We start from the raw sequence: 22,288 nt of genomic DNA, 5'->3' as shown, positions 1-22,288 counted from the left end.
GACATATTTGCACCCTTGTCACCCAGGCTGGAATGCAATGGCGTGATCTCGGCTCACTGCAACCTCCACCTCCCAGGTTCAAGTGATTTTCCTGCCTCAGCCTCTCAAGTAGCTGGGATTACAGGCATGTGCCACCACACCTGGCTGATTTTTGTATTTTTAGTAGAGAGAGGGTGTCACCATGTTCGTCAGGCTGGTCTTGAACTTCTGAGCTCAGGTGATACTCCCACCTCGGCCCCCGGAAGTGCTGGGATTACAGGTGTGAACCACCACGCCTGGGTGAAAATGCAGCCTTGAGGTGTTCCCAGCAGTGCCCAGGCCCAGCCAGAGTGGGCACTGCTGCCTCATCCTCCCACCCACCCTCAGGGCATAGCACTTGCTAGGAAGAAGCAGGATGTTGAGAAACCAGAATCCAGGACCACCAGTGCTTGGGGATTTGAGGCCTCAAAGTGAGAAGGGGGTGCAGCGGCCATGCGTAGCCAGATGGGTTGGGTCCCTCTGCCCCCCACTAGTCAAGGCCACCTGTCCTACCCTGCCTTTGTACAGAGTTGACAGGTGACATGTTCTTCTATTGTCCTTGATTCGATAACAATCTAGAAGTTAATAGATACTATCGTCTACTACATCATCATTTAAGATAGATACGATCATCAGATACAACTGAAAAACGAGGCCTAGAGCGATGGAGTCACTTGTTCAAGGCCAGAGCCAGGACTCACATATGGGTCTCAGGTCACTGGAGCTGCACGGCCCTCTAGACTGGCACATTCTGCTCGGAGCAGCAGCTCAGGGTCACCGGGCCTCAGTAGCAGGGGCCACGGCCCGAGGCAGGGGAGCAGGCCCAGGCACGGTCTCCGTTTCCTAACAGAATGGAAGGGAGGCCAGCTCTGGCCATCTGGAGGAGACCCGTGGTGTCAGATGCCTTGGCCGGGCGTCTGGGGCGGGTTCTGTGTCCTTTCCCTGTCACTGAGCCAGTAGGGCAGGCGGGAGCTGTGACACAACCATTCCCGCAGGCCGTGGCAGCAGGGACTCGGATTGCAGCAGGCCTTGCACTCACCCGCCACTTCCCACCACGCTACCCACCAGCGTCACGGGCCTGACTCACCAGCCCGCCTGTGACCGGGCACCAGCAGACAGGAGGATGTCTGCAGGGGCCTGGCTGAAGCCCGCTGCCCCCCCAGGGCCCCAGGTCATGCTTGGTGGGAAATGGAATGTGTGCTGGCCCCGAAGGAGCCCGCCTCTCCCCCCATCTCTGCAGCGCTCAGGTTTCTGTCACTAACCTCACTTCTTTTTGCTTTTTCACTTGTGCTATCTTGATGCAGTAATGGCCACGGGTAAGTGGGTGGGGGGGGGTGTCAGGGAACCTTATGACATCCCCACCCAGCCAGTCTGTTCAACCCAGAAGCTCCTCGCCTCAAGCTCCAGACCCTCCTGGCTAGAGCCGTGGGGGTAGAGGGGGCAGTCAACACTCAGCATCTGTTTCCCTGGAAAACCCACCGTAGTTGTAAGTCTTTGAACAGGGAAGCCCTCCCGCTAGAGCCCTGTGAGCGGTGCCTTCCTGGGGTGTTTCTAGAGGCAGAAACTAGTGGCCAGTGGCTTAGAACGCCTCCGTCATCGGCTTCGGCAGCTGTGGAGCTCCCACGTCCTGGTGGCTTCCCGGAGCTCTGGGAAGGCCATTGTGACACCTGGGTTTCCTGCGCTTTCTTTTTCTTTCTTTTTTTTTTTTTTTATTTCCTTCGCTGTTTCTTAGAAACTGGCAGAGGAGGCCGGGCGTGGAGGTTCATGCCTGTCATCCCAGCACTTTGGGAGGCTGAGGCAGGTGGATCACAAGGTCAGGAGATCGAGACTATCCTGACCAACATGGTGAAACCCTGTCTCTACTAAAAAAACCCAAAAAAAAAAAAAAAAAAATCGGGCGTGGTGGTGAATGCCTGTACTCCCAGCTACTCGGGAGGCTGAGGCAGAGAATCACTTGAACCAGGGAGTTGGAGGTTGCAGTGAGCCAAGATCGCACCACTGCACTCCAGTCTGGGCAACAAGAGCGAGACCCCATCTCAAGAAAAAAGAAAAAAAAGAAACAAGCAGTGGATTTAGAGCTGAGAAGAAGGTTCCCTGCCCCATTCCAGCCTCGACTTCAGAGTTAAGGCCTCTGGGCTCCCTGCAAGACCCACAGTGACGGGGTTCTGAGGCAGACCCCCAAAGAGCCTGTTGGCACCAGCCCCTTCCCAGCTGGTGCCCAGTCCCTGCCCCCAGGGCTGTCTGCTGGGACCCCTGTGACGCAGCCCCTTCCCCCACAGTTGGCCTCTACACCTCCATCTTTGGCGTGCTCCAGCTGCTGTGCCTGCTCACGGCGCCCGTCATCGGCTACATCATGGACTGGAGGCTGAAGGAGTGTGAAGACACCTCCGAGGAGCCTGAGGACAAAGACGCCACCCAGTGCGTAGGCCCCCAGGGCCCTCAGCCCTGCCCAGAGACCCCAGAGCTGCATGTCAGGCAGGTGGGGGTGGGCAGGTGGGAGGGAGAGAGGGCTGTACTCCAGCTCCTGTCCGGGTCCTTCCACTCACTCACTCACTCAGCTCAGCTCCCCTCTTTATGGAAATTTATTAAGCTGCTCCCCTCTTTATGGAAATTCCTTGGTATGCTGAAGTTTGAGGCTGAGTCTGCTGACTCATGCCTATAATCCCAGCACTTTGAAAGGCCGGGGCAGGAAGATCACTTGAGGCCAGGAGTTCGAGACTAGCCTGGCAAACATGGCCAGCCCCCCAATCTTTACAAAAATTTAAAAATTGGCCAGGCCTGGTGGTTCATGCCTACAATACCAACACTTTGCAAGTTCGAGGTGGGTGAACTGCTTGAGCCCAGGAGTTAGTGACCAGCCTGGGCAACGTGGTAAAACCCTATCTCCACCAAAAAATACAAAAGTGAACCAGGTGTGGTGGTTCACACGTGTAGTCCCAGCTACTAAGGAGGCTGAGGTGAGGATGCCGGAGCCTGGGGAGGTTGAGGCTGCAGTGAGCTGTGATCCCACCATTGCACTCCAGCCTGGGCGACAGAGTGAGACCGTGTTTCAAAAACATTTAAAAATCAGCCAGGCATGGTGGCAGCTACTTAGGTGGCTGAGGCAACAGGGCTGCTCGTGAGGCTGCAGTGAGCTGTGATCGTGCTGCTGCACTCCAGTCTGGGTGACACAGGAAGACCATGTCTCAAAAAAAAGTTTAAGCCAGGCATGGTGGCTCATACCTGTAATCCCAGCATTTTGGAAGGCCCAGGCAGGCGGATCACAAGGTCAGGTGTTTGAGACCAGCCTGAACAAGGTGAAACCCTGTCCTCTACTAAAAATACAAAAATTAGCCGGGCATGGTGGCGGGCGCTTGTAATCCCAGCTACTAAGGAGGCTGAGGCAGGAGAGTCACTTGAACCCAGGAGGCAGAGGTTGCAGTGAGCCGAGATTGTACCACTGCACTCCAGCCTCGGCAACAGAGCAAGACTCTTGTCTCAAAAAAAAAAAAAAAAAAAAGAAAGCATTGAGCAAGATGAAAGAAAGAGAGACAGCAGGTGAAAGTGTGTGGAGAATGGAGAGCAAAGCATCCTGCTCCTGAGAGCATCCCCCGCCCGCCCCTTGGCAGTGGTACGTACGCCATCTTAAAGGCGCCCCACTTGTCTGCAGGGTTTATCCACTAAGTTTGAGTAGTATGTTGCTATAAGCATAGTATGTGTTAATAGAGTCTTTCATGATTGTGAAGCTGAAACAAGGCCCAGGAGTCCCACTGTACGTAAGGGACAGGCTCTAAGATCAGAGGATGAGTTAAACACTGTGTTCTAGAACTCCACCTTCATATAATAAGCTACGGTTTATTGCATGAGGTGCTCTGCCGAGCAATTAATGCACAGAATCTCGGTGAAGCCTCCCAGCACCTCGGGGAATTGCTAGACCCATTTTAAAGATAAGGGAACTGAGGCTGGGAGGTTGAGTGGTTTGCCTGGGGCCACACAGGAGGTGGGGGGCCTGGGACTCCCTGTAAATCTCTGAGTACCTGGGGTCCACTCCTGGATGCTGTGTTATCACCCGGGTGTCTGCGTGGGTGTGAGGCTGGGATCGCTAATAGTTAATTCACCAGGCGGTAATTACAGAGAGAGCTCTGCTAGCTAGGTTAGCTCCTGCAGCCAGGAGGTTATTTCTGCCCACTCCAGTTCCACTCCGGTTCTGCTGCCTGCCCATTTCCCCTTTACCCTCTCCTGCCCCGCCGCCAAGGGGAAACCCATTCACTCCCTTATTTGGCTTATATCTGGCTTATTATCGGCCTCCTGGAAGATTTGGGTGAACCTGAAGCCAGTTGTGAAGTGAGGCTTTGCCATGTGCCAGCCCAGGCACAGTCTGCTCCTTCCCTCCCTGTCATCTTAGCCCTTCACAGCAGCGCTGCAGCGTATCAATGGCCATCTTCTCATACCTGAGACCCCACTCCATTGAGAGGGACCAGGGAGTGCCGCAGTGCTGGTCTAGCCCCGACACAGTCCCTAAAACCTGCCCAGGTGGCTTCTGAGTCTTGCGTCAGTTCACGTGCTGAGACTCTTGGGGCCTGACTTCTCAGGAGCACCAGCTTCCTCCCGGGAGCCCTCCCACCTTTTCATGTTCTGTGTCTCTGCAGAAGCGAGAAGAAGATAACGCGGGACCGGCAGATCCAGAAGATCACTAATGCCATGCGGGCCTTCGCCTTCACCAACATGTTGCTTGTGGGCTTTGGGGTGACCTGCCTCATTCCCAACCTGCCTCTACAGGTGGGTTTGGGGAGCAGGAGGGGCCACAGGGAGTTCCGGGCAATAAGAAGGAACGTGTGAAGGCTCAAATGTGTGGGCTGGGCGCGGTGGCTCACACCTGTCATCCCAGCACTTTGGGAGGCCAAGGCGGGTGGATCACCGGAGGTCGAGAGTTCAAGACCAGCCTGACCAAACACGGAGAAGGCCCGTATCTACTAAAAATTCAAAATTAGCCAGGTATGGTGGTGTGTGCCTGTAATCCTAGCTACTCGGGAGGCTGAGGCAGGAGAATCGCTTGAACCCAGGAGGTGGATTGCATGCACCACAGCACTCCAGCCTGGGTAACAAGAGCGAAACGTCTCAAAAAAAAAAAGTGTATAATGTTTCATGGACACCATCAAACAGCAGATGGTGATTTTCATTCGTTCATTCAACCAAGCAGCCCACCAGCGCTTGGCTGTCCGCAGAGGGTATGTCACCCGCCAGGCTCTGCTCGCTGCTGGATTGCCGCTACACGGGCACTCCTCTCCAGGAAGCCACATTGGTCTTGGTTTTGGGGGCATGGTGCAGCACCACTGATGCCACCATCATCCCATTTCCTGGAAGTGCGTGGGGTTGCTGTGGGGTTGTTTTGTATCGGCTCAGACAGCTGGAAGCTGATGTCCAGAGAGGTCTGGCTGATCTGTGGTGTTGGTGGGAACCTCTGCCCCCGTTACCAGCGTCTCACAGGGTTTCTACACTGAACAGAGTGGAGAAAGACCTGATGGTGGCCTCAGATCTGGATTCAAAAGCTTCATTCGAGGCTGGGCACGGTGGCTCATGCCTGTAAGCCCAACACTTTGGGAGGCAGAGGCAGGTGGATTGCTTGAGGTGGATCCTTTCTCTACAAAAAATACAAAAATTAGCCAGGCGTGTTGGTGGGCTCCTGTAGTCCCAGCTGCTCGGGAGGCTGAGGCAGGAGAATCACTTGAACCCGGGAGGCGGAGGTTGCAGTGAGCCGAGATTGCGCCACTTCACTCCAGCCTAGGCCACAGAGTGAGACTCTGTCTCAAAAAAAAAAAGCTTAATTTGTTTGCCCAACTTCTGAGGCTTCTGCAACCCGACGTTTGGCAGAGATTTTGGGTAAGGTGGACTTTGTCACTGTCCCTCCCCGACCTCCCCGCAGATCTGTGAAGTGGGCTAGCAGGAGGTGTGGCACAGTCCCTACATTTACAGATGGTGGAAGGACATGAGTGACACTCTTGCTTCCAGATAGGTGTATCCAGATGGTATCTCAGGTCAAGTCCAGGAGGGAAGTAAGAGTCCCTCCCTTCTTACAGGTGGCCAGCTATTGAGGGGCGCTCAGCACCCAGGTGTGCCCCTCCCGGGGGAAGTTTATGTGCGTGCTGACACTGGGTGTGCAGACCGCAGTGACCCCATGAATGTTTGTGCCACCCCGGGGGGTGGGGTGCTGCAGCCCTCCTGCCCTCCCTGGCCTCCCAGGTGGCTTTCTCTGCAAGATGGGCAGAACTTTGCCCTGACCACCTTGTCCAGTCAAGGGGCAGTGCTCAGTGGAGACAGTCATCTCCTTTTTGCTCTCCCTGAAAGAAAAGCTGTAAAATGGCAACAAGGCATTTGAGGCAGGTGTGTGTGCATGTGTGCGTGTGTGTGTGCGTGTGCCTGTGCGTGTCTGTGTGCATGTGTGTGTGCCTCTGTGTGTGTTTATGTGCATGCATGTGCGTGTGCATGTGTGTGTGTGCATGTGTGTGCCTGTGTATGCATGCATGTGTGTGTGTGCATGTGTGCCTGTGCCTGTGTATATGCGTGCATGCATGTGTGTGTGCATGTGCATGTGTGTGTTCTTGTGTATGTGTGCATGCATGTGTGTGTGCCTATGTGTATGTGTGCATGCATGTGTGCATGTATGTGCATGTGTGTTCATGTGTATGTGTGCGTGTGTGTGCCTGTGTGTATACGTGCATGCATGTGTGTGCATGTGCGTGTGCATGTGCCTGTGTATGCGTGCATGTATGTTTGTGTGTGCATGTGTGTGTGGCTGTGTGCATGTATGTGCCTGTGTGTGCATGTGTGTGCGCCTGTGTATGTGTGCATGCATGTGTGTGTGCCTGTGTATGCATGCATGTGTGTGCATGTGCGTGTGTGTGTGCATGTTTGTGTGCATGTGCGTGTGCCTGTGTATGCGTGCATGCATGTGTGTTTGCGCATGTGCATGTGTCTGTGTGTATGTGTGCATGCATGTGTGTGTGCGCATGTGCATGTGCCTGTGTGTATGCGTGCATGCATGTGTGTGTGTGCATGTGCACACTGGGCACAGCCCTCAACATGGCAAAGAGCAGCCCCTCCCCCTCCCCTTCCGCATTCCTGGGAACAGGTCCTGGCTGCTGAGCAGGATGGCAGGGCTGTGTACAAAAGACAAAAAAAGGCAACCACAGGGACCTGGCAGCCAAGAGGATGGCTCTCGCGCCTGCCAGGAAGTGTTAAAAAGTGCCTCTTGGAGCTTGCGAGGCCTGCCAGCAGCAGCCGTCCTGGGCAGGGGCCCTCCCACAGACAGCAATAGGACCTCAGGAGGGACCAGCCTGGGCCACATGGCAATGCCCTGTCTCTGCTAAAAATAAAAATGAGCCGGGTGTTGGGACGCACACCTGTAGTCCCAGCTACTCAGGAGGCTAAGGTAGGGGAATCTTGGCTCACTGCACCCTGGGAAGTTGAGGCTGCGGTGAACTGAGATCACACCAGGGTACTCCAGCCTGGACAACCGGAGTGAGACCTTGCCTCAAAGAAAATTAGCCAGGCATGGTGGCACATGCCTGTAATCCTAGCTGCTCTTGAGGCCGAGGCAGGAGAATCGCTTGAACCCTGGAGGCGGAGGTAGCAGTGAGCTGAGATCACGCCACTGCACTCCAGCCTCGGGCATAGAGGGAGACTGTCTCAAAACAAAACAAAATAAACCACACACACAAGGAAGAAACACTTCAGTGGGGAGGTGAGAGGGCAGCCACCCACTGGAGGGCGGGGGCAGCTGGCGTGGGGACCTTGGTGCAGTCCGTGGTGGGCAAAGGCAGCCCGAGGCGTGCTCAGCCACCTCCTCCCACTCAGCGTTATGCCCACACATCTAGCAGCGCCGGGGCCCTGAGTTAGTGTTTGCAGATTTCCGTGGTGTACCTGGTCTCAGCATGGCTGATTTCAAGCCACCCATGTGATGTCACTGATGTGGAATTGGAAGGAGCTTCACAGTCACATGGTGTTTCTACCCATAGATCTACAGCAGATGGAAAAGCCTGAAATGCTCAGACTGGTGACCAAGTGCAGTGATTAGGAAGGGATGAGGTTTTCTCTGTGTGTGTGTGTGTGGGGGGGGGGGGGGGTTTGAGATGGTCTCACTCTTATCGGCTAGGCTCCAGTACAGTGGTGGGACCTTGGCTCACTACAGCCTTGACTTCCTGAGCTCAGGTGATCCCCCCACCTTAGCCTCCTGAGTAGCTGGGAATACAGGCATGTGCCACCAAGCCCAGCTTATTTTTATATTTTTTGCAGAGATGGGGTCTTGCCACGTTGCCCAGGCTGGTCTGGAACTCCTGGGCTCAAGCGATCCTCCCCATCCCCCCAAAGTGCTGGGCTTACAGGCGTGAGCCACTGTACCAGGCCAGCGAGTGATGAGTTTTAAGTATTCATTACCTTTATTTTAATATAATTTATTTATTTAGTCATAAATGTATATAATTTAGTTAATTTATTTTTTTGACATGGAGTCTAGCTCTGTCGCCCAGACTAGAGTGTAGTGTTGTGATCTCGGCTCACTGCAACTTCCACCTCCCGGGTTCAAGCGATTCTCCTGCCTCAGCCTCCCGAGTAGCTGGGATTATAGGAGTCTGCCACCATGCCCAGCTAATTTTTTTTTTTTTTGGGGGAGATGGAGTTTCGCTCTTGTTCCGCAGGCTGGAGTGCAATGGCGCGATCTCGGCCCACCGCAACCTCCGCCTCCTGGGTCCAGGCAATTCTCCTGCCTCAGCCTCCTGAGTAGCTGGGATTACAGGCATGCGCCACCATGCCCAGCTAATTTTTGTATTTTTAGTAGAGACGGGGTTTCACCGTGTTGACCAGGATGGTCTCGATCTTTTGACCTCGTGATCCACCCTCCTCGGCCTCCCAAAGTGCTGGGATCACAGGCGTGAGCCACCGCGCCCGGCCCTATTTTTGTATTTTTAGTAGAGATGGGGTTTCACCATGTTGGCCAGGCTGGTCTCGAACTCCTGACCTCAAGTGATCCACCCACCTCAGCCTCCCAAAGTGCTGGGATTATAGGTGTGAGCCACCCAGCCTGTAATTTTATTTTATTTATTTATTTAGAGACAGAGTTTTGCTCCTGTTGCCCAGGCTGGAGTGCAGTGGCTTGATCTTGGCTCACCGCAACCTCCGCCTCCCAGGTTCAAGCATTCTCCTGCCTCACCCTCCCAAGTAGCTGGGACTACCGGCGCACACCACCATGCCAGCTAATTACTGTATTTTTAGTAGAGACGGGGTTTTACCATGTTGACCAGCATGGTCTCAATCTCTTGACCTTGTGATCTGCCCGCCTCGGCCTCCCAAAGTGCTGGGATTACAGGCGTGAGCCACTGCGCCCGGCCTTATTTATTTTTTGAGACTGAGTTTCACTCTGTCATCCAGGCTAGAGTACAGTGGCCTGATCTTAGCTCACTGCAACCTCTGCCTCCTGGGTTCCAGCAATTCTCATGCCTCAGCCTCCCAAGTAGCTAGGATTATAGGCATCTGTCATCAAGCCTGGCTAATTTTTGTATTTTTAGTAGAGACAGGGTTTCACCATGTTGGCCAGGCTGGTCTCGAACTCCTGATCTCAGATGATTTACCTACCTCGCCCTCCCAAAGTGCTGGGATTACGGATGTGAGCCACCGAACGTGGACTATAATTTAATTTTTAATAATGACCATGTTAATGACTGGCTTTAGAAATTTCCAAAAATTCATGATTGGCTCTGGAGGATGGGGCTGATCCCACTCCAGGCTGACACTGCTCCTGGGCGAGGGCCCGCAGGAATTGGAGGGCGGGGGCGAAGTGAGGGCTCTTAAGGCCTTCTGCTCACAGTGTGCCTTCCCTCCCTCAGATCCTCTCCTTCATCCTGCACACGATCGTGCGAGGATTCATCCACTCCGCTGTTGGGGGCCTGTATGCCGCCGTGTAAGTCCTAGAAGCTGCAGGTACCTGGTGGGTGAGGGTGTGGGAATGGCACAGGGAGGTTGCTTGTGGACTGAGACTCTGAGGCTGGGTCAGCCTGTTCTGGCAGGGCTCATCTTCCTGCATCAGGGGCAGGTGCCAGGGTTTCCGCTGGGTGTGTCAGGGAGAGGCCACACCTGGTGGGAGGCAGGTCAGTGGGCAGACAGTTGGGTGTCCACCAGCCTTGGCATTCAGCACGAAGTCAGTGCCCCCAGCCAGGTGGGGCACCTGTGCAGCTCGTTATGGCCTCAGGGGCCACTGCTCAGCCGAGTCCTGGGCTGGCCCTGACTGGTCACAGGGAGGACAGGGGTAGGTTCTGGCTGCTTGAAGCTCAACACTGAGTTCAAATGGCCCTCACCGAGGGCAGCAACATGGGTGACTCAGCCCAGAATGTCCTAGGCGGCCCCATCCAGAGCCTCCATGCACCCAGCCTGGCTGTAGCTTTGTCCAGCCCTGGCTGAAATGAAACTTCTGTCTTTTTCCAAGAGGCCGCGGAAACATAAGGAACCACAGTTGTTCCTCCTTTTCTGGCTCAGGGCTTGACGCAAACACTGAAACTGAAACGCCACCATCCACGGGCTCTGACGTGGGACCAGCTCATCCCTTGCCGGGATTCCTTTCCCACCTCTGGGCCAGCAGAGCCTGCTGTGGGCTAAGATTTCACCCAGGACTCTCCCCATTCCCGCAACGTCCCGTGGGGTCCTCCTGGCTCTGCTCGTCCTCCACCTGCCCCGCCCCAGGCCTGGAGGAAGCTGTGGCTCCCCTGGCTGGGTCTGAGGATGGGAGGCAGGGTCTGTGGGGCTGAGTTTCCGCGATTACTCAACACTCCTCTGGGTGAAGGCACCGCCCAGCCTCCACGCTCGTCTCTGGGGCTGTTTCCCAAACCACAGACTCCTCCTGGCAGCACACCTTCCACTCAGCTCAGCCAGACACCCGCAGCCCTGGGCACAGCTGAGTGGGGCCAGCCCTCCCCAGAGTCTGAGGCCTGGGGCTGGTCCCAAAGAGAAACACTTTGCAGAACCGCCCAGCAGGGCCAGGCTCGGTGGCTCACACTTATAACCCAGCACTCTGGGAGGCCGAGGCAGGTGGATCACGACGTCAGGAGTCTGAGAACAGCCTGGCAACAGGGTGAAACCCCGTCTCTACTAAAAATACAAAAAAATTAGCCAGGCGTGGTGGCCCATGCCTATAATCCCAGCTACTCAGGAGGCTGAGGCAGGAGAATCCCTTGAACCCAGGAGGCGGAGGTTGCAGTGAACCAAGATTGTGCCACTACACTCCAGCCTGGGCGACAGTGCAAGACTCTGTCGAGAACTGCCCATTGGCAGAAATCCAAGGGCCAGCACCTCCCCTTGTCTGGTACCAGTGGTGCAGCCTGGGGTCACCAGTCATCTGGGGCCGAGCAGAGCCCAGGAGAGAGGAGGCTGGCTGTGACAGCTATGGCTTGCCCGGCAGGTACCCCTCCACCCAGTTCGGCAGCCTCACGGGCCTGCAGTCCCTGGTCAGCGCGCTCTTCGCCCTCCTGCAGCAGCCGCTGTTTCTGGCCATGATGGGTCCCCTCCAGGGAGACCCTCTGTGGGTAAGAGGGGTCCGGGGATGGTGGGTCATGGGCGCCTGACCCCCTCTGCTAACTGGGAGCTGCAAGATGCTACTCAGGGGGCTTCAGGGCCCCGAGGATGGGTGATTTGGGAACGTTGGTTCAGATCTGTTCAGGGTCCCTTTGTGAATGGAGGCCGTGCGGGAGGAGGAACGTGTCCTTGCTGGACCTGATATGGGGGTAAACAGAACAGAGTTCCTGGACTGGGTGCAGTGCCTCACGCTTGTAATCCAGCACTTGGGAGGCCAAGGTGGGAGGATCACTTGAGGTCAGGAGTTCAAGACCAGCCTGGTCATGATGAAACACTGCCACTACTGAAAATACAAAAATTAGCCAGGTGTGATGACGCATGCCTGTAGTCCCACCTAACTGGGAGTCTGAGGCAGGGGAATCACTTGAACCCGGGAGGCAGAGGTTGCAGTGAGCTGAGATCGTGCCACTGCACTCCAGCCTGGGACCAGGAGCTTGTCCCAGTCCTGCCCCGGAGATTTGGATCAGAGAGTTCACGGCGGGTGGAGGGCCAGGCCCTGAGAGCTCCTCGTGTGCCACATGGCCATGAAGAGCCAGAAACTGGGACGCTGGAATGTGGAGTGATGGCCTTCCTGTTGGGTTCCCCCTGCACCCCTGTGACCCCGTCCCCTTTCCCAAGCCCGGTGGAGGGTGGGCCTGCAGTCCGGTGATGCGGAGCCCCCCTGCCTCCGCAGGTGAACGTGGGGCTGCTGGCGCTCAGCCTGCTGGGCTTCTGCCTGCCGCTCTACCTGATCTGCTACCGGCGCCAGCTGGAGCGGCAGCTGCGGCAGAGGCGGGAGGACGACAAGCTCTTCCTCAAAATCAACGGCTCGTCCAACCAGGAGGCCTTCGTGTAGCGGCCACCACCTCAGGACTGCGGCCCTGCCTGTGCGTCTGCGGCTGACCCTGCCCTGCCCACCCCAGAGGACCCCACGCACCCCAGGACCCTCGCCATCCCCAGCTCCCTCCTGGGGCCGGTCCTGCCTCGGAGTGCGGCGGTGGAAGGACGGGAGAGGGCCTGGGACGCGTCCATTTCCTCCTGCTGAACACAGGGCTGCCTGCCCGGGAGGGACCCAGGGGCTGGGGTCTCCGTGGTGCCTGCGGGAGGAGCCAGGAACCCCTCCCGGCAGCGCTCTCCCGCCAGTGTCTGGATTCTGCCTCTTGCCAAAGCAGGGGGCTGCCATCCACTGCCCGCCACCTGCCCCCAGCTGCATGTCCACAGCCACACCTGCCTGAGGACAAAGGCTCGCACTGTCTCGCCGCGCCTGGCCCCTCTCCCTCCCCGGCTCGTCTCGGCTGCCTGAGGAAGGAAGGGCCTGCTTCCTGTTGTTGGTGCTAACTCCTTTGTCATTCCAGCCCCTGTGGCCTGGCCAGGGCCTGTCCGGCCAGTGCTGAAGCCCCCTGGCTTACGGCCTAGGGAGGGGAGAGCGGGCTGGGTGAACATGGTGGCCGTGGCCCTCGCCTCCTCCCCCAGGGCCTATGCGGGGACACATTTCCATGGCCACCCTCGTCCTATCTGCCACCTGAAGGGAATTTCAGGAGCACCGCCAGAGCCAGGGCACCGCCGGCATACACACAGCTGCTTTTTGGGGGTGGATGTAAGGCTGTGGCCGGCAGACACGGAGGTCCAGGCCGGGGTGGGGCCGTGGATCAGTGTGTCGGGTTGGGGTGTACAGGCGGGAGCCGCCAGGCCTCCAGCCCGGCCAGTGCCCAGGAGCCACCCTGGCGTGGGGCCAGGAGCTCGTCCGAGGCCGCAGGCCCACAGCACCCCCTGCTGGCGGGACCCGCGGGGCCTTGGAGCTGACGACAGGGGAGGCAGGAGCGCCTGGCCCATCAACCCACGCACCTCGACTGCCCCCAGAAATGTGTCTTGAGACCTGGGGGTGCTTAGAGGGGTGAGCTGATGTTTGGGTTTTTAGTTATTTTTCTTTCCCAACAGTTTTATCAGACTTCTTTTTATAAAGCAATAAATCCGTTCTCCTGGTAAGGGAAGCCCCTCCTAGCATATCAGTCTAACTGCATGTGCCTCTTTTGAGCTGGAGAAGAAAAGGCAGGACAAGATTTCCTGCCACCGACCAGCCCCGGCCATGCCCAGCTTGCTCTTCATCTCTCTGTGAATCTGCCTTCTTGGGAGGGGCCGTGGGCCAGGCAAAGACCTCACTCCCTGCCCCTACACCAACGGGGCTTGTGCAGGCATCTTAGAGTGTGGGCCGGCCCCCTCTGCTGATTGTCCAGCCAAACAGGCGAGCCCTGGCCCCTTTCCCTCCCTGTGCCCTTCCGCAACCCTGAGGATTCCCTGTGCATTTAAGCTGAAGGATAGCCCAGGACAGCTGCAGGCTCACCGCAGTTTAGGATGAGGGGGGACGAAGGGAGAAGAAGGGGCAGGCCAGGCCACATTCAAGCTCTGCATTACCAGCTTGGGTGCCTGAAACACACATCTCCTGGGCTTTTGTTCACTCAAATATTTTAAAAAGGCAGGCGCTGTGGCTTATGCCTCTAAGCCCAGCATTTTGGGAGGCCAAGGCAGGCAGGTCGCCTGAGGTTGAGAGTTCGGGACCAGCCTGACCAACATGGAGAAACCCCGCCTCTACTAAAAATACAAAATTAGCTGGTAATCCCAGCTATTCCGGAGGCTGAGGCTTGAACCGGGAGGCAGAGGTTGCTGTGAGCAGGATGACACCATTGCACTCCAGCCTGGACAACAGAGCAAGATTCCATCTCTAAATAAATAAAATTTTTTTTTAATTGAGAGAGGCCGGGCGCGGTGGCTCACACCTGTAATCCCAGCACTTCGGAAGGCTGAGATTAGATCCACCTCAGGTGGATCACCTGAGGTCAGAAGTTCAAGACCAGTCTGGCCAACATGAAACCTCATCTTAAAAAAAAAAAAAAAAAAAAAAAAAAAATGGAGAGAGCTAGTCAGCATGTCTACTCCTGAGAATGCTTGTTTTGTGATGTTAGTGGTTATCCTCATTTTCAAGGAGGTTTTAGAGTGAAATTTGGGAAAGGCTGAGTTCAAGTCCAGCCTGTTTCCTACAGCCAGCACTGGCAGTCCTTCCCCACGCTCATGAGCTCTGGGGCTCCCCAAGTTGGCGTGCGGTGCTGCTGAGGAGCGGCTCCAACCACCCGCCCCCACTGCACCCCATGGCCACCTGCAGCCGAGGCTCCTGGGAGCTGGTACCACACGTAGACTCCGGGCCTTGCGGCCGGCCGCTGACCCAGCTGCCTCCCGGCGTTTGAGACCCGCCATCAAGCAGGAGTGCAGATTCGGGAAGCCCTAACTAGCAAGGCCGCTGCCCGCTGGGAAAAGGCCGTCTTTTTGTGTGTGTGTGAGAGCTGGGGTCTTGCTCTGCCACCCAGGCTGGAGTGAGTGGTGCAATTCACAGCTCACTGCAGCCTCCAGCTCATGGGTTCGAGGGATCCTCCCACCTTGGCCTGCTAAGTATCTGGGACTACGGGTGTGTGCCGCCACGCCTGGCTAATTTTTTTTCCCCCCCATAAAGACCAGTTCTCCCGATTTTACCCAGGCTGGTCTGGAACTCCTGGGCTCAAGCAGTTCTCCCACCTCAGCCTCCCAAAATGCTGAGAATACAGGCATGAGCCACAGTGCCCAGCAAAAAAGCTAGTCTTGAAGTGGGGCAGACGCCTGTGCTGTCCCAGCAGTGCCCAGGGCCAGCCAGAGTGGGCACTGCTGCCTCGTTCCCCCACCTACCCTCAGGGCGTGGCACTTACTGGGAGGAAGCAGGGTGTTGAGAAACCAGAATCAAGGGCGGACAGCAGTGCAGGGCCACCAGAGCTTGGGGATTTGAGGCCGGAAAGCGGAAGCAGAGTGCAGAAACTGTGGGTGTCCAGACGGCTTGGGTCCCCCTGCACCCCACCCTCAACTAGTAAGGCCACCCATCCTACTTTGCCTTGTATGGAGCTGACAGGTGACATGTTTTCCTAGTGTTGATAACAATCTATGAGTTAAATAGATACTATCCTCCCTGCTTTACAACTGAAAAACGAGGCCTAGAGCGATGGAGTCACTTGTTCAAGGTCAGAGCCAGGACTCTTATACTGGTCTCAAGTCGCTGGAGCAGCACAGCTCTCTAGGTTGGGACATTCTGCTCAGAGCAGCAGCTCAGGGCCACCAGGCTTCGGTGGCAGGGGAGCAGGCCCAGGCACGGTCTCTGTTTCTTGGAGCCGAGAGCTTTCTCAGAGGAATGGGGCGAGATCTCCTAAGTTGAATCATTTTGGCCCTGGAGGCTGATGGGTACTTGGGGGAGCAATTCCCTGGTGATCCCAACCTGCAGGAGAAGTGGCCTGTGCTGGGGAAGGGACCACAGCTGGTCAGGGCAGCCGGCACCAAGTGGCCGGGCCCCCCATCTCCTCATCCTCCAGGCCCTGACAGGAAGGAGCAGGAAGGGCTCCCTGACCTGTGGTTTGATCGGTGAGGACGGGGATGGGTCTGCTGCAGGAACCCTGCCCCGAGCCCCTCCTTGCTAGACTCTGGGGTCTGGGCATTTCTTGGTGGTTGGCCTTCTCCAAACGCTCCCGGTCTCCGTCTGCAGCCTCCGCCGCCTGGACACAGGCCCCCACTCTCGTCAGGCCCGAAGATGTGGCCCTCACAGACCCTTTCTGTTCTGCTCCGTCCCCTGTCCCCTCTTGCACCCAGCATCGTCCTGGTCAGAACTTCCATTTAAACCTTCCTTGTCACGGCCCCGCATGGTGCACTCCGAGGAGGGCGTCGCTTTGCCGTAGGCCCTAGGGATGCTGCAAATGTTGGGATGCTTAGTGTTGGGCTTATGTGCACAAGACTCTCAGTGGCACGGATGTGCTTAGCCAAGCAGCGTTTCCAATGCCCATGTGTGACAGCCGTGGGAATGTGGGCAGATACGCAGCTGGGAAGGGCCAGGGACATGCTGTGGGCGCCCTACAGTGAAGGCTCCTGCCAGGGGGTTCTGAGAAGCCTCAGCAGACTCGGCCTTTGGGGCTCCTTCAGCAGCAGCTCCCATCTCTGTGCCAACGACCAGGGGCCCAACTTAAGGGCGGCAGCCCATCTTCCCCCAATATAGACCATGGGATTCTGAGAGTTAGGAGCCCAGGACCCCCAACATGAGTGGGTTATCCCCAGGCTGCTGCCCTCCCCTGGGGTGGGGTGGTCAGGCTGAGCAAGTGGCTCTGTGAGCCTGCTTCCCCACACCTTACTGACTCCAATTCCTGGGTGAGGACGGAGTTTCCCAAAGGCCACTGGAGGAGGGGCACGTGGTCCCTGTGGGTGGCCCACCGCTGCGCAGACCTCTCCCACCAGCACGAAGCCACTGCCAATACCACTTCAGTGAGCCATCCCCACCTGCAGCACCCAGACCCCGATCCATCTCAGGGGAGACCAAAGGCTGCAGGACCATCCTGGTGGCCTTGGGCGAATCTTGAGTTTCGCCGCCATTGTCCGAAACATGGAGGAAATAACACCTGCGTGGCGCCGCTTCGTGGACACACAGGGAAGAACTGCACGGTGGGATGCTGGACTCCACGATGAGCACCGTTTTCAGTGCCCTGGAAGAAGGCAGCCGGCACAGGGAAAGGGGCACACCCCATGCCCACATCCAGAGAACCGGAGAGCCACTTACCGCAGCTCCAAGCAGGACAGACTCGTGGCCGAGTCAAGAAAGTAAGGCTGGGCGTGGTGGCTCACGCCTGTAATCCCAGTGCTTTGGGAGGCCGAGATGAGCGGATCACTTGAGATCGGGAGTTCAAGACCAGCCTGAGCAACATGGTGAAACCCCTTCTTCTAAAAATACAAAAATTAGCTGGGCTGGGGGTGGACACCTGTAATCCCAGCTACTCTGGAAGCTGAGGCAGGAGAATCGCTTAAACCCGGGAGGTGGAGGTTGCAGTGAGCTGAGATCATGCCACTGTACTCCAGCCTGGGTGACAGAGATTCCATTTCCAAAAAAGAAAAAAAGAGTAAGGTCTGTATCTGCTGACCCCTGCCCTTCTTCTCTTGTTCACTTTTCTTTTATGGCTTTCATATTTTGGTAAAACTTGGCCAAATAGCTGCTGGAGATAATCAATCACTGGTAGGCAGGTCAGTGCTGAGTGGGGCAGCTCAAGGCACTGCCATGCAGGCGGCACCTGTGTGCCACATCCTCACACGGCTGCGTGGCCGTGCCTCCCACTGTGTGTGCGTGTGTGTATCTGAGGTGCGTCCTGGGTACATCAGGGCGTAGACGTGTTTGGAGGCGTCTGGAGGAGCTTGTCCGTGTGCCTCTACCCCAGTGCGGGAGAGGGGAAGGGTCTTGCCTCGCTGAGTCCCTTAACATTGCTGGAAAGGGCAGCTAGGCAGGAGCAGCCCAAAGCCCCGGCCAGGCCCTCAGAAGGGAGCCTGAAGGGTTAATCTGTGCCTGGTATGAACCAGGGTCAACCCAGCGGCTGACTCGCCTCTTCCCTGCTCCTCTGCTGTTTCCAGCGCCTGGCTTACTTCCTGGCACACAGTAAGCACTCAATAAACGTATGCTGAGAATGACTGCGAGCGGCTTCCTCGTTGGCTCCTGTGTATCTTCCTCCCAACATCACAGTCTCTCACCTCTCGTCTGCTGCCCGGTTCCCTGTCACTTGACTACTGGAGTGTGCTCCTGACCCCACCCCTCCCAGGCTGCATTTGCTGGTTTGATCTGTGCTGCCATTTGAAGTGTGGGAGGGCAGAGCAACGTGCCTTTTGGGTGGGAAGACCAAGGCTCCTGGTGAATTCTGCTTATAGAGAGAGCCCCCTCAGATCATCGGAAGTCAGGAGTTCAAGACCAGCCTGGCCAACGTGGTGAAACCCCATCTCTACTAAAAATACAAAAATCAGCCAGGTATGGTGATGTGTGCCTGTAATCCCAGCTATTCCGGAGGCTAAGGGAGGAGAATCGCTTGAACCCGGGAGGCAGGGGTTGCAGTGAGCCGAGATTACACCATTGTACGCTAGCCTGGGCAACAAGAGCAAAACTCCATCTCAAGAGAAAAAGAGAGCTAACTGCCTTTTTTTTTTTTTTTTTTTTTAAATGAAGTCTTACTCTGTCACCCAGGCTGGAGTGCAATGGCATGATGTTAGCTCACTGCAACCTCTGCCTCCCGGGTTCAAGCGATTTTCCTACCTCAGCCTCCGGAGTAGCTGGGACTACAGGTGCCCACCACCATGCCTGACTAATTTTGTATTTTTAGTAAAGACATGGTTTCACCATGTTGGCCAGGCTGGTCTTGAACCACTGACCTCAGGTGATCCACCTGCCTTGGCCTCCCAAAGTGCTGGGATTACAGGCGCGAGCCACCGTGCCAACCTGGCAGCCTGTTTTCTTTTGTCCCAGGCCTCTCCAGAGAAGCCCCAGGGAGATCTCCACCTGGCCATAGGGTAGGGGGCTGTGTGATTTGAGGGCTGGCCCCTGGCTGAGGCCCAGTGCGGGCATGGAGAGCCTGGGGAGTTCCTGCAGAGCAGTCAGATGCTAGAGGGAGGCTAGATTGAGTTTGTCAGGATTGCAAACTCAAAAGCTGGGCTCTGCCATGACCCTTTGATGTAAGCTTTCATTTTCCTACTTCATTCGCTCAGGCTGGAGTGCAGGGGCGTGATCATGGCTCACTGTAGTGTCTACCTCCTGGGCTCAGGTGATTCTCCCACTTCAGCCTCCTGAGTAACTGGGAATACAGGTGTGCATGCCACCACACCGGTCTCTAAAATTATTTTGGGGGCCAGGCGCAGTGGCTCATGCCTGTAATCTCAGCACTTTGGGAGGCCAAGGAACCCAATGAGGGTGGATCACCTGAGGTCGGGAGTTTGAGGCCAGCCTGATCAACATGGAGAAAACCCATCTCTACTAAAAATACAAAATTAGCTGGGTGTGGTGGCACACGCCTGTAATCCCAGCTACTTGGGAGACTGAGGCGGGAGAATCGCTTGAACCCGGGAGGCAAAGGATGCAATGAGCGGAGATTGCGCCACTGCACTCCAGCCTGGGAAACAAGAACAAAACTCTGCTTAAAAAAAATTTTTTTTGGAGACAGGTTCTTGCTATGTTGCCAGACTGTTCTCAAACTCCCAAAGTGTTGGGATTACAGGAGTGAGCCACTGTGCCCCCATTTCTCCACTTTTGATGGAGACAGGATGGATAATTCTGCTGGTGAATTCTGCTTATAAAGAGAGCCCCCTCAGATCATCGGAAGTCTGAGTGAAACTAGAGCCACAGGCCGGGCATGGTGGCTCACGCCTGTCATCCCAGCACTTTGGGAGGCCAAGGTGGGTGGATCACCTGAGAGCAGGAGTTCGAGACCAGCCTGGCCAACATAGTGAAACCCCGTCTCTACTAAAAATACAAAAAATTAGCTGGGCGTGGTGCTGGGTGGCTGTAATCCCAGCTACTTGGGAGGCTGAGGCAGGAGAATGGCTTGAATTCAGGAGGCGGAGGTTGCAGTGAGCTGACATTGTGCCACTGCACTCCAGCCTGAGTGACACAGTGAGACCCTGTCTCAAAAAAAAAAGAAGAAAGTACAGCCACAACATAAGCTCTGCAGTGACATGGGCAGGCAGACCTGGACCCCGGTGTCGGGAACTTAAGGACCTGCTGGGGACTGGGGGTCCTGGAGGCTGCAACCACCCCCCCCACAAAGGGACAGCCTGGACAAAGCGTCAACCAATTACTGTCATGTGGAATAAGCCAGATGTTGCCAGAGCTGATTTTTTTCTTTGAAAAGAAACTGGAATGCCCGAATTTTATGTACAATATCCCCATTTTCTTTTTCTTTTCTTTTTTGAGTCACGGTGTCGCTCTGTTGCCCAGTCAGGGGTGCCATCATAGCTCACCCTACCTCGAACTCCCAGGCTCAGGTGACCCTCCCACCTCAGCCTCCCAAGTAGCTGGGGCTACAGGTGCATGCCACCATGCCTGGCTAATTTTTAAAAATTTATTTGTAGAGATGGGGTCTCCCAATGTCATCCATGCTGGTCTCCAACTCCCAGGCTCCAGAGATCCTTCCGCCTCAGCCTCCCAAAGGTTGGGATAACAGGTGTGAGCCATGTGCCCGGCCACACGTTTGCTGTTGTTTCCCTCAGCCTAGCTCATCATGAATGCTGTCGAGTGAGCACATGGGTTAAAGACTCCAGTCTAGTTTCTCAAGTGGTCCACAGTTGCTGGTTTTTTTTTTTTTTAGACGGAGTCTTGCTCTGTTGCCCAGGCTGGAGTGCAGTGGTATGATCTCGGCTCACTGCAAACTCTGCCTTCCGGGTTCAAGCGATTCTCCTGCCTCAGCCTCCCAAATAGCTGGGACTATGGGCAGAGGTGGCCACGCCCAGCTAATTTTTGTATTCTTAGTAGCTGACAGCGTTTCACCATGTTGGCCAGGATGGTCTCAATCTCTTGACCTTGTGATCCGCCCGCCTCGGCCTCCCAAAGTGCTGGGATGACAGGTGTGAGCCACCACGCCCGGCCACAGTTGCTATTTAGGGATGGGGAATTGTCAGGAGAAGCTCAGAGCATAGCCAGCCCCCTCACAGGCCTGAGTCCCTGCCCACAGCCTGGCCTGGCCTGGCCAACACTTCTCTGCCCCATGGGACAAGCTGGGCAGTCAGGTCACGTTCTTGCTGTTCTTTTGCCTGCCGCCTGTCTCTCCACTGGAAGGAACATTCTCTGAAGGCTGGCGAATGCTCCGCCCTGGTCCCCACTCCACCTGCAGTGCCTAGAGTCATGCCTGGCATGGAATAGCTGCTCAATAAATATTTGGGGGATGAAGTTTAAAAAGAGAGAGAGGCAGAAATAAACAGAAAAGAAGCTAAAGTAGACTAAGAGGCTGGGAGAAGAGCAGCGCGGAAGATGGAAACTGAAATACAGTCTCCCCAGGATACCCAGAGGTGGGTTACAGGGCTGGCTATAACTGAAGCAGTCACACGGCCAGTCAGCTGGCCGGCAGAAACCATGCTGGGGGCTGGAACCGTGAGAGCCACAGACACAAAGACGAAGGAGGAGCGGCCAGGCGCGTGGCTCTTGCCTGTAACCACAGCACTTTGGGAGACCAAGGCGGGCAGATCGCTTGAGCCCAGGAGTTCGAGACCATCCTGGCCAACATAGCGAAACCCTGTCTCTACTAAAAATATAAAAATTAGCTGAGTGTGATGGCGGGCGCCTGTAATCCCAGCTACTCAGGAGGCAGAGGCAGGAGAATCACCCCAGCCTGGGGGGCAGAGTTGGTCATGGGCCGAGATCGCGACATTGCACTCTAGCCTGGGCAGCAAGAGTGAAACACCATCTCAAAAAAACATAAAACAAACAAAAACCATACAACAACAACAACAACAAAACGAAAACAAAGACGAAGGAGTGAGAAAGAGAGCGAGACAGAACACAGACAGGAGACGCGGGGGAAAGAGATGGCTACAAAGAGATGAAGAAACACAGGCCCTGCTGGCTCTCACCTGTCTGTAATCCCAGCAATTTGAGAGGCCAAGGCAGGAGAATCGTATTCTTTGAGCCCAGGAGTTTGAAACCAGCTTGGGCAACATAGCGAGACCTTGCCTCTACAAAAAAAAAAATTAGCTGAGCGTGGTGGCCTGTGCCTGTAGTCCCAGCCACTGCACTCGGATGGTCAGGCAGGTGGATTGCTTGAGCCCAAGAGTTCAAGGCTGCAGCGAGCCGTGATTGCACCACTGCACTCTCCTGGGCGATAGAGCAAGAGCCTATCTCAAAAAA

At 55.9% G+C, this 22,288-nt stretch overlaps 1 protein-coding gene across 6 annotated transcripts in view; it reads left to right on the top strand.

The window, feature by feature from the left end:
• Positions 1-13,607, top strand: part of SLC43A2 (solute carrier family 43 member 2) — a 53,002-nt gene extending 39,395 nt beyond the window's left edge. For 3 of the 6 annotated variants that reach the window (XM_032263496.1, XM_032263498.1, XM_032263500.1), the window contains 6 exons: positions 1,323-1,334; positions 2,298-2,436; positions 4,647-4,776; positions 9,876-9,949; positions 11,441-11,564; positions 12,287-13,607. In XM_032263496.1, the coding sequence (XP_032119387.1) occupies positions 1,323-1,334; positions 2,298-2,436; positions 4,647-4,776; positions 9,876-9,949; positions 11,441-11,564; positions 12,287-12,448 (641 nt within the window). In that variant the 3' untranslated portion in view covers positions 12,449-13,607. The remainder of the gene's footprint in view (positions 1-1,322; positions 1,335-2,297; positions 2,437-4,646; positions 4,777-9,875; positions 9,950-11,440; positions 11,565-12,286) is intronic. The other 3 variants (XM_032263497.1, XM_032263499.1, XM_032263501.1) reach the window with 3 other exon arrangements.
• The last annotated feature ends 8,681 nt before the right edge of the window (positions 13,608-22,288 follow it).

This window comes from Sapajus apella, unplaced genomic scaffold (genome assembly GCF_009761245.1).
Source record: "Sapajus apella isolate SASKATOON/1434 unplaced genomic scaffold, GSC_monkey_1.0 scaffold136, whole genome shotgun sequence".
NCBI lineage: Eukaryota > Metazoa > Chordata > Mammalia > Primates > Cebidae > Sapajus > Sapajus apella.
The sequence above is the reverse complement of the archived record's forward strand: the minus strand, read 5'-3'. Positions and strand labels throughout refer to the sequence as shown.